Here is a 15,274-nt window from a genome sequence, read left to right as displayed (position 1 = left end):
TACAAATTCAAGTGGACTAAACTTAAAACAATTAAGTTGTCCCCCAAAAAACTCAAGAATGTGCTGTTTTAGCTCATTTTAAATAAGTTGTTTGAACAAACAACAAATGTAATTTTCTAAAGTACACTGTGGCATGCCTTAACAAAATGCTGAAATACTATAATATGTACACTATAATACATCTCATGTTCAAAACGATACAGTTTTACTGTAAATTAATATATCCTAATAGACCGTATATGCTCTGCTGGTCCTTTGAGTATATTTTGGCTGGCTAAATCGCTTTAAATTAGGAATTTGATTCATGGCTATGTCAGAAATCCATTCAGTCTGTGATGAGATCAGTGGACATTCAGCTTACTACGAGCAGCAATGCAGCCATCTGGCAGCTGACCAGTGTGTGATCTGGCCGTTGTCCGTGTGAATGCCACATGTTTGAGGAAATCTCACAGCCAACAGAAAGCTGCTCGTTCTTGTCAGAGGACACGTCTGATGTTTTAAATCAAACGGGCACTTTCGCCATCGCTGGGTTACATAATAGATAACGTCTACTTTTAGGTTGAGGAGCCTGAGGACAGTGGAGCTGCTGTAATTATCATGAAAGGTCACTCAGCGCTGTAGAGCACGCATCCTCTGGAATCGGCCAAGAACAGCCCAAAGGATGAATGCGTTAAGGGCCGTTCACACTGACTCACTCGGGAAGTTGTCAAGATACTCTATTGTTGGTTGGTTGCATTTAACATTGCTCCTACTGGATGCACTTCCTAAATAACCCTTGCGATTCTGCATCTGACCTTTTGAAGCAGTGGTTGCAACAAATGCAGTGTTTTGTTGGTGTCACGCATGATATAATCTTTCCTTAACAAAATTTTTTCTATAAAAACTTGTCTTGTTTTTCCCGTTTTTGTGTCCACTTCAAGATTACCTTATACAACTGATATCTGTTCATTATTTACTTTAATTGAAAAGTGAGTAAAAACTCGTTGACTTAAACAAAAGTGAGTAAACCCATTGGAACTTGCTGTTATGTTGATTTAACTTGATATTTATAGTTATGCATATAGTTCATTTACTTAAAGATTCTAAGGCAATGAATTTACTCACTTTTTAAAGTAAAGTCAACTAATCTTGTTAAAAGCAACAGGTTACTCACTTTAAGTAATGTCAACTAATCGCTTTAAAAGCAACAGGTTACTCACTTTAAGAAAAGTCAACTAATTTTAAAAGCAACAGGTTTACTCACTTATTTTAAGTCAACTAATAATGTTAAAGCAGCAAGTTACTCACTTTTTTAAGGAAAGTGAACTAATCATGTTAAAAACAACAGGTTACTTATTTTAAGCAAAGTCAGCTAATAATGTAAAAGCAACAGTTTACTCACTTATTTTAAGCAAAGTCAGCTAATAATGTAAAAGCAACAGTTTACTCACTTATTTTAAGCAAAGTCAGCTAATAATGTAAAAGCAACAGTTTACTCACTTATTTTAAGCAAAGTCAGCTAATAATGTAAAAGCAACAGTTTACTCACTTATTTTAAGGAAAGTCAGCTAATAATGTAAAAGCAACAGATTTACTAGTTTATTTTAAGGAAAGTCAGCTAATAATGTAAAAGCAACAGATTTACTAGTTTATTTTAAGGAAAGTCAGCTAATAATGTAAAAGCAACAGTTTACTCACTTATTTTAAGGAAAGTCAGCTAATAATGTTAAAGCAACAGATTTACTAGTTTATTTTAAGTAAAGTCAGCTAATCATTTTAAAAGCAACAGGTTACTCACTTACTTTAAGTTAACTAATCTTTTTTGCAGTGTACTGTACACATTTTGTGAAAATAATATAAAAAAATAAAATAAAATGTTTTTTTTTTTAAAGCTGATTAATTGTCTTACATATTTTTTCCCATTTTTTTCTACAAACAAGTGATTTCAAAATAGTAGTTTTAGGGTAATTTGTCATTTGGATAAATTCTGATACTTCGTTAGAAATCATACTGAACGATAGTATCACTGTATATAAACAAATTTGGCATCTTATTCCTATTTCAGAGAAATTAGGAATCTTTAGCATTGGCAAAACAATAATATTAAAACTTTAATGCGTTTTGTGATATATATATTTATTTCAGATGCCTGTTATGAACAAATTTCTATAGGCGATGTCAAAAAGGAATGCAGAGCCATTAGTGCTACTTTCAGCAAGTAGGCAAGAAAGACATTCAGAATTGTAATTGTCAGAATAATAGCGCCCTCCTGTTGCTTATACATTTATAATGCTTTTTTTTGTACTTAGCATGCATTCTTAATAATAAAGCTTCCAAAGTTTTTTTTTTCCCCTTGATGCCACAGAAGAACCATCATGGGTTTCTTTACGAACCTTTCAGTAAACTTTTTTTTAAATAACCATGTTTCTTTATTGCCACAAGGAACATTTTCAACTGGGGCAACACAGTGGCTCAGTGGTTAGCACTGTCGCTTCACAACAAGAAGGTCGCTGGTTCGAGTTGCGGCTGGGCCAGTTGGCGTTTCTGTGTGGAGTTTTCATGTTCTCCCCATGATGACATGGGGTTGCCTCTGGGTACTCCGGTTTCCCTCACAGTCCAAAGACATGCGCTAAATAGGTGAATTGAATGAACTTAATAGGCCGTAGTATATGAGTGCGTGTGTGAATGTGATAGTGTACAGGTGTTTCCCAGTGCTGGGTTGTAGCTGGAGGGGCACTGTGTAAAACATCCCTGATAAATAAGCGACTAAGCCGAAGGAAAATGGATGAATGAGAATGGGTGTCCCCTGGGTGCTCCGGTTTCCCCCACAGTCCAAAGACATGCACTATAGGTGAATTGCATAAAACAAAAAGTTGGTCATAGCGCATATGTGTGTGTGTGTGTTTCCCAGTAATTGGTTGCGTAATTGGTTGCGGCTGAGGGTATCTACTGTGTAAAGCATATGCTGAAATAGTTAGCGGGTTATTTAGAATAGTTAGCGGGTCATTTTTCTGATAAATAAGGCACTAACGCCCGATTCACATGCGGCTTCAGCGTCAATGCTTGACATGTCTAAAGTTAGGCGATTGTCATAGCAGCATCAGCCAATGAAATTAGTCCGCAATTGAATACTGTCTGAGCTGGGGTATTTGCATAAAGCAATCTGATTGGCTGACGCTTCCACTGGCACTTAAAGTTGAGAAATTCTCAACTTATGCAGCAAGCAATGCCACTGAAGCGGCACCAACAGATCCACAATTCAGTTCGGCAATGCCTGTGTTGACGCTGATGCCTCTTGTGAATGGACAGTAATGCGAAGGAATATGAATGAATGATCATTTTCAACACTTTTCCAGTAAAAAAGACTGTAAATGGAATATACTGTATATGGAATATACTGTAAATGTTATTCAGACAGTAACACACTGAAGAAAAAAATACTGTTATCGGTTACAGCTTATTAGTTAAGTATAATTTAACTTTGTTTCTAAATTTAATTGAATCTAAATCAAAAACATTTATTGTTGTTAAGAAAAAATAACACATTCACACAAAATAAAAACATTGTTATTTTTTATTCTGGAATGGAATATTTATTTTTTTTTTTTTCTGTTAGATTAAAGTATAATTTTGCTTTGGACCAACCTAATATAATTACTGTAACTTGCTACACCTACATTTATTAAGTTCCCTCAAATTATAGATTTGACTTGGTTGAATCTGAAGAAAAATTTAAAAAAATAAAAACCCGGAAACGAAATACATTCACTCAAAGGTAAAATATTGTTTTTATAGACCATTAATTAACTGACTTACTTTGGTTCAGCTTAAAACAAAAATCCAAGTAAAAAGTACTTTGTCTAAGCTGTAATAAAAACATGTAATATTAAAATGTGCTGTTGTTATCTCCTCTGGCTTTCAATATGGCTATAAAGAGATGCATTTCTTTTTATTGAATAAAACAGTTTAAAACTAGAAATTATGCACTGTTAAAAATGCAGGGTTTCGCACAGTTCATTCATGTTGTCCAAACACAATTTGATTAAGTTGACTTAATTGTTTTATGTTCAGTCCACATAAAATGTTGCGTTGTCCCTTAAAAATCTCAAGAATTGTGTTGTTTGCACTCATTTTGAATAGGTTCATTACCTGACCAAAAATCTTGTCATCGATCCCAGTTGTAAGAGCAACAAATAATAACTTGACTTCCTGTTGATCATTTGGAAAAGTGGCAGAAGGTAGCTTTTTCCGATGAATCATCTGAAATACTGCAGAAGACATACTAGAACGCTCATGCACCCAAGACTCTCACAGAAATCAGTCAAGTTTGGTGAAGGAAAAATCATGGTTTGGGGTAAAATTCAGAATGGGGGCGTGCGAGAGATCTGCAGAGTGGATGGCAACATCAACTGCCTGCGGTATCAAGACATTTGTGCTGCCCACTACATTACAAATTACAGGTGAGGGCAAATTCTTCAGCAGGATAATGCTCCTTCTCATACTTCAGCCTCCACATCAAAATTCCTGAAAGTAAAGTAGGTCAAAGTGCTTCAGGATCGGCTAACCCACTCACCAGATATAAACATTATTGAGCATGTCTGATGGAGGAGGCATTGAAAATGAATCCAAAAAGTCTTGATGACCTCTGGGAGTCCTGCATGAACACTTTCTTTGCCATTCCAGATGACCCTGATAACTTTTTTGAGCCATTGCAGAGATAAATGGATGCAGTCCTCCAAGCTCATGGGAGTCAGACACAATATTAACTCTTTTTCCACTGCAGCATGACTTTATATTCTATACTGTATATTATTTCTGTACAGTGACAAGACTTTTGTCTAAGCAAAGTCAGAACTTACTGTCCTAATTTAATCATTTAAAATCAAGGCATGATCATATTTTATTTTGGTAAAGTAAGTGTAATCTAGAGGCCTTTGCCTTTCATATAATCCACTTCTGATATCAAATGATCAACTAGAAGTCAAGTTATTATTTGTTGTTGCTAAAACTTGGATACAAGACTTGTCAAGTAGTGTAGTTTGAACAAGCTGTAAAGAATTGAATGAAAAATACAATAGTCTCACTTCTTCATACAATAAAAAAGCATAAAATCACCAAGAGGCGACACTCTAGTGCAATTTGACAAACGGCCACTAGATGGCGCTGCGGCCATTTTGGAATAAAAACTCCAATAGAACAACAGCATATAATAAGTCTGTAAAATAAACTATTAAAAGTGCTGTTGATTGTGATAGTAAATGTTGTATTGTCGTCTTTCAGGTTGTATCTCAGCTTTAATGCACTTTTTAAACAAATAAATAAAAAACAAAGCAGCTGCTCGCCATCACGACAGCAATAAGATCCAATGGACAGCCGACCGCTTTCACTCCAAATAGGCGAAATCCGGGGCTGTTGCTGGGCGCTGCTGTTGCAATGGAACGTTCTATTGAGTGTCGCCTCTTGGTCATTCTAAGCTCTTTGAAAGAATCATCGATTCCAATAAAAATTTTTATTTATGGCTAAAATCTCTCTTTGATTATTAGGGGTGTCAAAATTAATTGTTTCTTTGGTGCACCGCGATGCAGACGCGGACAATTCGGTATCGGTTCAGTAATATTCATAACCGGTTATTATGTACTGACGTCATTTATCTCCTATGCTCTCTGTCGCGAGGGAGGTGAGCGCGAGTATTTACAACACTCAGCCAACTCAGGGCCGGTCCGTGGCATAGGCACCATAGGCAAATTCTAAGGGCGCTGTATATCCAGGAGGGCGCCAGAAATGAGCGCTGTTAAGTTGGTTTTGTTTTCGATATTCTTGACACTCATTCAGTTACAGACGGCAATAACTCAAAAAACCTCTTACCCTAAAAAGATCTAAAGTGTGTTTCCTACAAAAAGACAAAGCTGGTTATGTTTCACAGCTGTCTTTCTTTTATTTCGCTCCACACTACGAGCACTGCTCCGTTTAAGCCCTCGCAATATGTGTTTAGCCGGGATAGCTCGCGCTGAGAGGAGCTCTCAGTAAGGGACCGTCGGAAAAGTGCTTATTTTTTTCGTTTTTTTTTCGTTTTTCTGCTCCGCTCTTCGCGAGCTCTCCCTGTTGCGAGGGCTTAAGTGTGTGTGTGCGTGCGTGTGCGTGTGTGTGTGTGTGCGTGTGTATGTTTGTTTCTTTGGTGCTGTCAATGTTTGTGTTTGAATGAGAGACAGTGTGGTGCTGTGTCTCTGTGTGTTTATACAGACAGCTTGTTATAGCCTCTCCTCTAAAATATAACACTGTATATGGAATGCATCGTCAATGCACCGTGATGCACCGAAATATCGAATTGAACCGATTCGAAGGCATGATAATCGTAACCGAACCGTGAGACCAGTATAGGTTCACACCTCTATTGATTATAGTAATATCTCTGACATTTGGGAATTTCTGAGGCACAACAGGTGCTTCATTAGCCATATGAGTCGCATCATTACTTAAAAAAAAACAAAAACAAGCTCTGTTTTCCAAACCCAGGCTCTACCTGCATATGAACCCGTGGCCTCCTCCAACTGTTAATTAGCTGTTGACAGTTCAGTGATTTCTGCTAATGAAGATCCATGACTTTTTTCTCCTCCGCGTTGCAGTCAGGAACGGTGTAACAGCATCACATGATCATCTTCACAGGCTAAAAAAACTGAGAGGAAATCCATAGGTGTGATGTCTTTATGCAAGCCCTGCGTGATCGTTCACTGGAGCATCATGGGAGTTTCTTTCAGCATTGATGTATACACGTTTCCTATAGATGTCAGGAATGGCCGCTGGGCATGAGCTGTCTTTAATGTCAGCCACGTGAAGCGATTTCTGAGCCAGATCCTTGCTGAGCTGTATATTAAAAGGCTGTTGTTTGGAAAAAGATCAGTGTTTTTTAATACTAGTATGTTTTTTTTTCACTCCCCAAGGCTAAAAACCTCCAAACCCTCCATCTGGGTCAGTTGCAGTGGCCGAGATGGGTTTTGATGTGTGAGAAATAATTTAGCACCTACAGCGCACATGCTCTCTCTTTCTCTCTCTCTCTCTCTCTGTCATATATGAAACATTCATCATGACATAAAGGAACTAGGTGTGATTATTATCCTTGACTGCTAGTTGCTAATAATATTGATAACAAGGAAAGAGTTAAATGCCAGTATATACAGTATGGGCAAAAGGAAAGTATAGCATTGAACAAAATATTGTTTCTGTTTTTAATGCAATGGCGGGATTTTTAAACTCGACATTGCTAATTAATTAAAAAATATCGTAAAAGCTATTGCTCTCTATAAATATTTGAGAACAATTAACATTACATGAGGATAATATACGTGATATTATTCTTGACTGCTAGTCGCTGATATTGCATGCCGTGAATATAGCATGTCAGCTTACAATCTGAGGCTCTAAATGTAATCCTGGACCACAAAACTTATCATAATTGTCAATTTTTTACAATTTATATATATATATATATATATATATTTTTTTTTTTTTTTTCTGGCTTTATATAATAAGTGGCATGAAGTGGTCTTAAAATTACAATAATATCGTTTATCCGAATATATTTTGGTGCAATATATCGTAAAACAAAAAAATAGATATTGTGACAGACCTAATCCATTGTGTTTTTAAGTTTTAAATGTTATTGTGTTACATTATACATTAAAAACAGTACAACTAATTGCAGGTTAGGCAAGTAATAAGAAAAAAAAACATTGTTTTCAATCACTGGAGCTCTTAATATTGTAAAGATTATAAATGTGGATTAACAGAGCACATGTTTTTGTGTTTAGGTTATATTCAGGATAGACTCAAAACCATTTGACACTTATATGAAATTTCAGTGTTGACTAATCTAAAAGTCTCTGATTAGTGTGTTAAAAGCATTAAAAAATATATATTTCCATAATTGGTTACAATGCTCAAGGCAACAGAAAAATCAATAAAAAGAAACCTGATGCAATCTCTACAGACATATTTCTTAAATCTTGACAGTAGTAACAGATCTAGTTCATTGTTGGCATTTTGCTCCCTTATCTTGAATTTGTAGGCATTTAGTGCAATTTTTGCCAACAGAAATCAGAAGGTGTACAAGAGCCATTGACAGGCTCAAAATGTCATGAAAATGGAATCAATAGTGAACAAATCACTTGCTTTCTTATCTGGGTTTTAGAGCATTTGTCCCCTTTCATCCTTCATCTTTGCATTGCATGCTTTCTTGTTTTTGTCCTCTATTCAAGCCTGTTTTTCACCCTCCTGCTGGTGGTTTGGTCCCCAGTCGTCTTTAATGAAAAGAGCCGGTCAGCTTTAGCGGCAGTCGATACTTCACCTGCACTCAGGATAGGAGAGGGACGCTTCTGACAGCAACACACAGCTATCAGCCTCATGGTGAGGGCAAGAAAAGACCAAATTTCAATTTACCGCCTGTGAAAATGTAATCTACTTGTACTGGGAACTTGAAAGAGGCTGCTGGAGATCCTGCCGGAGGACAACTGCAGACACTTTGTCACAATAAGACATGAATAGAGAAAACAAAAAGCAGCCCACTTTTTATTTTTATCCTTATTTCAGCTTTTCTAATGTATTTCTTACATACTTTCTGATGCTGTTTTCACACCAGACGCGGCAAGCGTGGATAAATTGCACTATTCATGATTTATCGTGCTATTTACCCACTTTATTTGCGCATCAAATTCACTTCACAACAGACGCGGTTTTGCGTGATTGGTAGGGCATCTGTCTGCCTGTTGACTCTAGCTTCATTGTTAATGGTGTTTGTGTGCTTTAAAAAGGCTGAAAAACAGCGTAGATTCGTTTGGAGCCATGCCTGAGTCCACTTTAGAGGTGCACCCAGCTCTGTGTGCTCATAAACTCCTCCAGAAACTTAACCTGGATGATGAAGGCTTTCAGCAGTGCTTCTGACCGAGCAGAGCCCAGTTTGATAAACTGCTGACGGTGTTGGCAGGAGGATTTTCCTTCGGGACACTAACAACAGGCGCTACATCATAATCATTCCCATGAAAGAGAAAGCTCATGACTGGTTAATGCGGCGCGAATGATCGCTAAAGTTCAGATTTTTCGAACTCGAGTGATTCGCCCAAAACACGCAATGCGCATGTTAAGCAAGTCAATCATGAAAAACATTCAACTCGTGCCGCTTTATTCGTGCGAATCGCACCGCAAGATGTCTATTTGCATCTTTGCATTTGCTTAACATGTAAATCACTCGCACTTTGCACTTCTTTTGCTTCTGATGTGAACGCAGAATGATGATATGCGCATTTTTATGCTGGCACTACTTTAGTACTCCTTCTTCTGAGACTAATTTCTATATGCATCTCCTCCTAAATCCTTAAAGCTACGTAAACCAAACTAACACCAAGCCTCCAAACTGCTCTGACTCGGGTTGCTATATCTTTTAAAACGGATCCGACTTACGGTTTTCCAAAAACTGCCCCGGAAAATTTGGAAAAGTCTCATTGACTTAACATTGGACCAAACTTTGCGACCTCATAACTTTCCGCCAGGCTGTTATACAAACTTAATGTTGGGCTCATTTAACTCAGACTACCAATCTGACAATCACTGGTGACCTTTCAACTTACTACCCATACACTAGCAACCACTTACGGCACCTTAGCAACTCTGCCATAGACTTTCAGTGTAAAAACTGGCATTGATCCTCCATTGGACATACTAACAACATACCGATCCATACATTTCGCTGATTTTACATCATTTGTGATTTCACATCTGAAACTCTTGTGGTTTATCTGTAAGATATGTAACACTGTGCATTGGGGATTTTTCAGTTAAATATTTGACTTGGCCAAGGATTATAGCATAGGATTGCCTTTTTCCAGTAAGTTTTTTTTTTTTTTTTTTAGGTAAAAAAAGATATTTCCAAATGTACAGTATGTCCTGTATTTCTACATTGTTCATAGTCATTGTCCTGACACTATCAGCTGTGAGTCCCGTGTGAATTGTGCTGTGGGTTTTCCTTATTAGTGCTTCAACCCAGTGCAGTTTATTTTTGGCTCCAGACCACAGACAGCATCCTGCCATAAATATAAGCCAGCATTATTTGTATTCTGCACCACGGTCGGTAAGCCATTGCAGAGCAGGTCTATTTTTCAACCTCAGCCCAGAAATATCATCGCGCGCCACCCACTGCAAACAGGACGGAATACAGATGTGCCCCAACAGCCCATTTATTATTCAGATCTATCTGTTGAGCATCATATAGGCTGCTTTCCATGAATACAGCACACTTTGGTGTACCTTTACTTTTGTTTTGATAAGATGTTAGAGGCACAAATCTTATGTTACTGTACAAGAATGATGATATGGATAAGGCTGAAAGTGCATCCGCTGCGTAAAACATATACTGGAATAGTTGGCGGTTCATTCCACCGTGGCAACCCTGATAAATAAGATACTAAACCGAAGAAAAACAAATTAATTATATATTTTTTTTTACCTTTTAAGCTCCATTTATATGCTTTTTAAACACTCTAGCTCTGTCTATCCATGGTGTTTGTCCTGAAGTGATTTGTTTTGTGTGTTTTTTTGGGATCTGGGTCACTTTTAGCCCCAGGTATTGAGCCATCAACAGCAATAATGTGTGTTTTGTGCTGTGGCATTTTTGCCATTTTGTGAGTTTTACTCTATCACAAGCAATTTGTTTGTAGAGCATCACATAGCGGGAAACTATACGTGACAGTTCTTTTACAGACTTCAGTTGCATTTGCATTTCAGACACCAAATCCTGTCATTTGAAAAGAAATCATAGCAATTGGGGTTTTTGTGTGAAGGTTTCCCACAGCGATCCACAGAAAGCTGATTAGTTCAATGTTAATATATTAAAACTATTTGGACCGTCAGCAAAATGTTGCTAAAATGATGTCAACTTACTAAATCTCTTCATCCATAATGCACTTAAGTAGAAAGAATTTTAAGAAATAAAGAATTGTTTAATATATATATATATATATATATATATATATATATATATATATATATATATATATATATATATATATATATTCATTCTTTAATTTTCTTGTCGGCTTAGTCTCTTTATTAATCCGGGGTCGCCACAACAGAATGAACCGCCAACTTATCCAACACGTTTTTACGCAGCGGATGCCACAACCAGCATATATATATATATATATATATATATATATATATATATATATATATATATATATATATATATATATATATATATATATATATATATATATATATATATATATATATATATATATAAGGGACTAAGCAGACAAGAAAATGAAAGAATATATATATATAAATATATTTATGAAAATGATTTTTCCCCCTCAGACACAGAAGAAAAACTTTTTTTTTTAATCTAAGGTTTATGTTTCACAGTTTTGAAGTTATATAATCTTAATTTATTAATTTATCTAGCAAGTTAACATCTTGCAGTTCCGATGTTCTCAGAATTGTTACTTGGTTTCTTACAATTTTAACATAAAAGTTAGAATTTGAGGTTTAACATGTTATTTTTGAGGGATTTATAAAGCCTAAACAGTCCTGGTAACACTTCATAATAACTACACACTATGAACCATTTATTAAGCATTAGCAAATAGTGAATTCATTATCTGTTAAGCAATAACTCTACATTAATAAACGCTTGTAAGCAGTTTATAATTGCAGCTACAAATGCTGTATTCCTGACTAACGACCACATTTCTAACGACCACATTTCTAATATATATATATATATATATATATATATATATATATATATATATATATATATATATATATATATATATATACCTTCATGTGTTCTCAACAAGATAAAGAAACAACCAGGTTTTGATAGTGAGTGGAGAATGAGTAAATGATGACTGAATTTTAAAATTTTCTACCAATTTTTTTTAACATCAATTTAACAAAAATGTATGATATCTTTAGCAGGAAATCGACTGTAGTTGACTTGAAATGATTGTCATTTCTCTGTGCTGTTATAGTTGCACTGTAAAAAATGCTGGGTTCCACCCATTCAATTTGTTTTGGTACAACATAAAGAAAGTTTTATTTTATTGATTTTTACAAATTTAAGTGGTTTGAACATAAAACAATTAAGTGTCTCTCAAAAACCTCAAGAATTTAGCTGTTTCAGCTCATTTAAAATAGGTAGTTCGAACAAACAGCAAACGTCTTTTTTGAGTGTGTAATATGAACTCTATTGCTATTCTTTCCAAGTCATTTTAAAACAATTTAATTCTCATTATCATCATACTTATCATCCTTAGTCCTCCTTATACGGGTCATTTTCACTCGTTCATCCCAATTCCCTCTTTTCACATTGTCCATATCCTCTTATTTCTGTCGGTTAGCTCTGCTGCAGACTGCTGCTCTAAATCCTCTTGTACGGCTCAAGCCTTTCTCTGGCAATTGCTCTTCCTGCATCATCAGCCGTTTGGATATATACGTTAAACACATTAACCTGGTGGCCTGCTCTCTTTAAGACAAGTCACATGATCTTGCTTCTGCCTAAGCTTAACCTCAGCCGTGTGTCGCTCCTCAGATCAGCTTGAATAAGGACCCTCAATGGAGCCCTTACAGCACACACCGCGGTATGTATACAAATTACAGTATTGCTTGGGCTTGACGTTGCACAACAGCAGTGTTGGGATTATTGGTTAGAAAGAAACTACTTACTGTACTTAAATTGCTTTTCTTCTGAAAAATTAATTGATTACAAAGAATCTAGTTAGTGTATGTCATAATTCTGCAGAAAATGTAAAGTAATTGGATACATAGAAACTAGTTACTGTATTTAATTGATGTTTCTGCTGAAAAAATAAAGTAACTGCTTACATCAAAAATTGTTACTTTACTTTATATTTCTGCAGAAAAGATAAAGTCATCGGTTACAAATAAACTTGTTCCTTTATGCTTTTATGCTTAAAAAAAAAAAAAAAAGTAAGGTAATTAGATACAAAGAAACTAGTTACTGTACTTAAATTACTTTTCTGCTGAAAACATAAAGTACTTGGTTACAACAAAACTAGTTACCAATGACGTTTCAGCTAAAAAAGTAAAGTTATTGGTTACAAGAAAACTAGTTACTGTACTTTTTCTGTAGAAAAGTAATTTAAGTAACTAGTTTCTTTGTAACCAATTACCTTTTCAGCAGAAAAGTAGTTTTAGTAAAGTAATTGGTTAATATAACACTAGTTACTAGGGATGTAACGGTATTGTAAATACCGTCATACCGCAATATAAATTTTTTTCGATATTACCGAAGTCGCATGACTCGGTAAAACTATAGGTCTTCTGAGAAAATTTGCTCAGGCGAATGAAGCGAACGGGAGGTAGCGAAAACTACAATTCCCATCAGCCCATGCTTGACCATCATCCCTTGCGGTCTGTTGTCGCTACAGATCCAGTAATGCGGAAATGGAGTGTGCTGCGAGAAGCGGGGATGAAAAAGAGCTGGAAAACTCTAAAGCGGGTGTTGTCGCGCGCGTACTGAATAGAGGTGTTGTCGCGCGAGTTCTTATAAGCTGTGTTGTCGCGCGAGTTCTTATCAGCTGTGTTGTCGCGCGAGTTCTTATCAGCTGTGTTGTCGCGCGCGTACTGAATAGCGGTGTTGTCAGCACACTGTTCAGATTGATGCAGACATGAGACCTCTATCTTACTCATGGTTTGTCCTCTCAAGTGGGGGAAAGACAATGCACAACGTTACCCACTGCTGTCAACCTGGGCCAAGTCATATCTCTCTTGTCCCCGAAACCTCAGTCCCAAATGAGAGGGGTTTTTTTTTTCTGTTGCAGGGGACATTGTAAATGCCCAGAGATACCAGCTTTTACCAGATTATATTCATATGATAATTTTCCTTTAAACCCATCTCTATCTAAGTGAGTGAGTGATTAAATGTTAAATGTGATGAGTTTTCAACAATACTAAATTGAAACTTTATTTTTTTTACATGGTTTAATATTTTTTTGTTATTAAAATTGAAGTTCCTGTTTTAAAGCTTACAGATAGATGGCTAATTTGTATGTCATTGACACTTTTGGCACTTTTTTGGAGTATTTTCATAAGTTTTGTTTTTTCCTGTAAATGATTCAATAAATACCGTACCGTGACATTCATACCGAGGTATTACCGTACCGTGAAATTCTGATACCGTTACATCCCTACTAGTTACTGTACTTAAATTATGTTTCTGCTAATTAAATAAAGTAATTGGTTACAAAAAAAGTAGTTACTTTACTTTTCAGCAGAAACATCATTTAAATACAGTAACTAGTTTCTTTGTATCTAGTTACTTTTTCAGCAGAAACATCATTTAAGTAAAGTAATTAGATACAAACAAACTAGTTACTGTACTTTTTTCAGCAGAAACATAATTGAAATACAGTAATTGGTTACAACAAAACTAGTTACTGTACTTAAATGATGTTTCTGCTGAACAAAGTAATTGATTACAAAGAAACTAGTAACTGTACTTAAATTACGTTTCTGCTGAAAAAATAAAGTACTTGGTTACAACAAAACTAGTTACCAATGACCTTTCTGATGAAAAAGTAATTATACAAAGAAACTAGTTACTGTATTTCAGTTTTGTTTTTGCTGAAAAAGTAAAGCAATTGGTTACAAAGAAACTAGTTACTGTACTTAAATGACTTTCCTGCTGAAAAAGTAAAGTACTTAGTTACAACAAAACTAGTTAGCTCTGACGTTCCTGCTGAAAAAGTAATTGGTTACAACGAATCTTACATATTCTCACTACTCAGTACAGTAACTAGTTTTTTTGTAACCAATTACTTTTTCAGAAGAAAAGCAGTTTTAGTAAAATAATTGGTTACAAAGAGTCTATTTACTGTACTTAATTTGCTTTCCTGCTGAAAAAGTAAAGTAAAGCATTACTTTGAGGTTTTAGGGCATTTCATTTAGTTGTTTATAATTTACTTTCCTCAATACTGGACATGAATCAAAGAGGTCTGTATAAATCAATCCAGATATGCTGAGTAATATACAATTTGTAAAATAATTATATTTTTCTTTTAAATAATATTTGTCATTTATAAAGATCATTGCATATGCTTAGGAAAAAAAACTGAGATTTTTTTGTGACATTTTAGGATATAAATTCAAAGTAGCAGAGTAATTAAAAATGAATTTTTGTTGATCAGATATTTTGCTTATTAACACATTTTTATTTGTCTCAAAATTGTACATGCTTAAGAAAATTATGGCAATATATGATATGTATGAAATATGGTGTCTTTAA

The 15,274-nt window shown here is 35.4% G+C and overlaps 1 protein-coding gene across 4 annotated transcripts in view; it reads left to right on the top strand.

The window, feature by feature from the left end:
• Positions 1 to 15,274, top strand: part of oxr1a (oxidation resistance 1a) — a 330,299-nt gene that overhangs the window by 67,047 nt on the left and 247,978 nt on the right. For 2 of the 4 annotated variants that reach the window (XM_021466736.3, XM_021466734.3), the window contains exon 1: positions 12,502 to 12,608. The exons of the other annotated variants lie outside the window; for them this stretch is intronic. In XM_021466736.3, the coding sequence (XP_021322411.1) occupies positions 12,583 to 12,608 (26 nt within the window). In that variant the 5' untranslated portion in view covers positions 12,502 to 12,582. Of the gene's footprint in view, positions 1 to 12,501; positions 12,609 to 15,274 lie in introns of those variants that run through there. 4 annotated transcript variants of the gene reach the window in all.

The sequence above is a fragment of the Danio rerio genome, chromosome 16 (assembly GCF_049306965.1).
Source record: "Danio rerio strain Tuebingen ecotype United States chromosome 16, GRCz12tu, whole genome shotgun sequence".
Lineage (NCBI taxonomy): Eukaryota > Metazoa > Chordata > Actinopteri > Cypriniformes > Danionidae > Danio > Danio rerio.
This window is presented reverse-complemented; position numbering and strand designations above follow the sequence as displayed.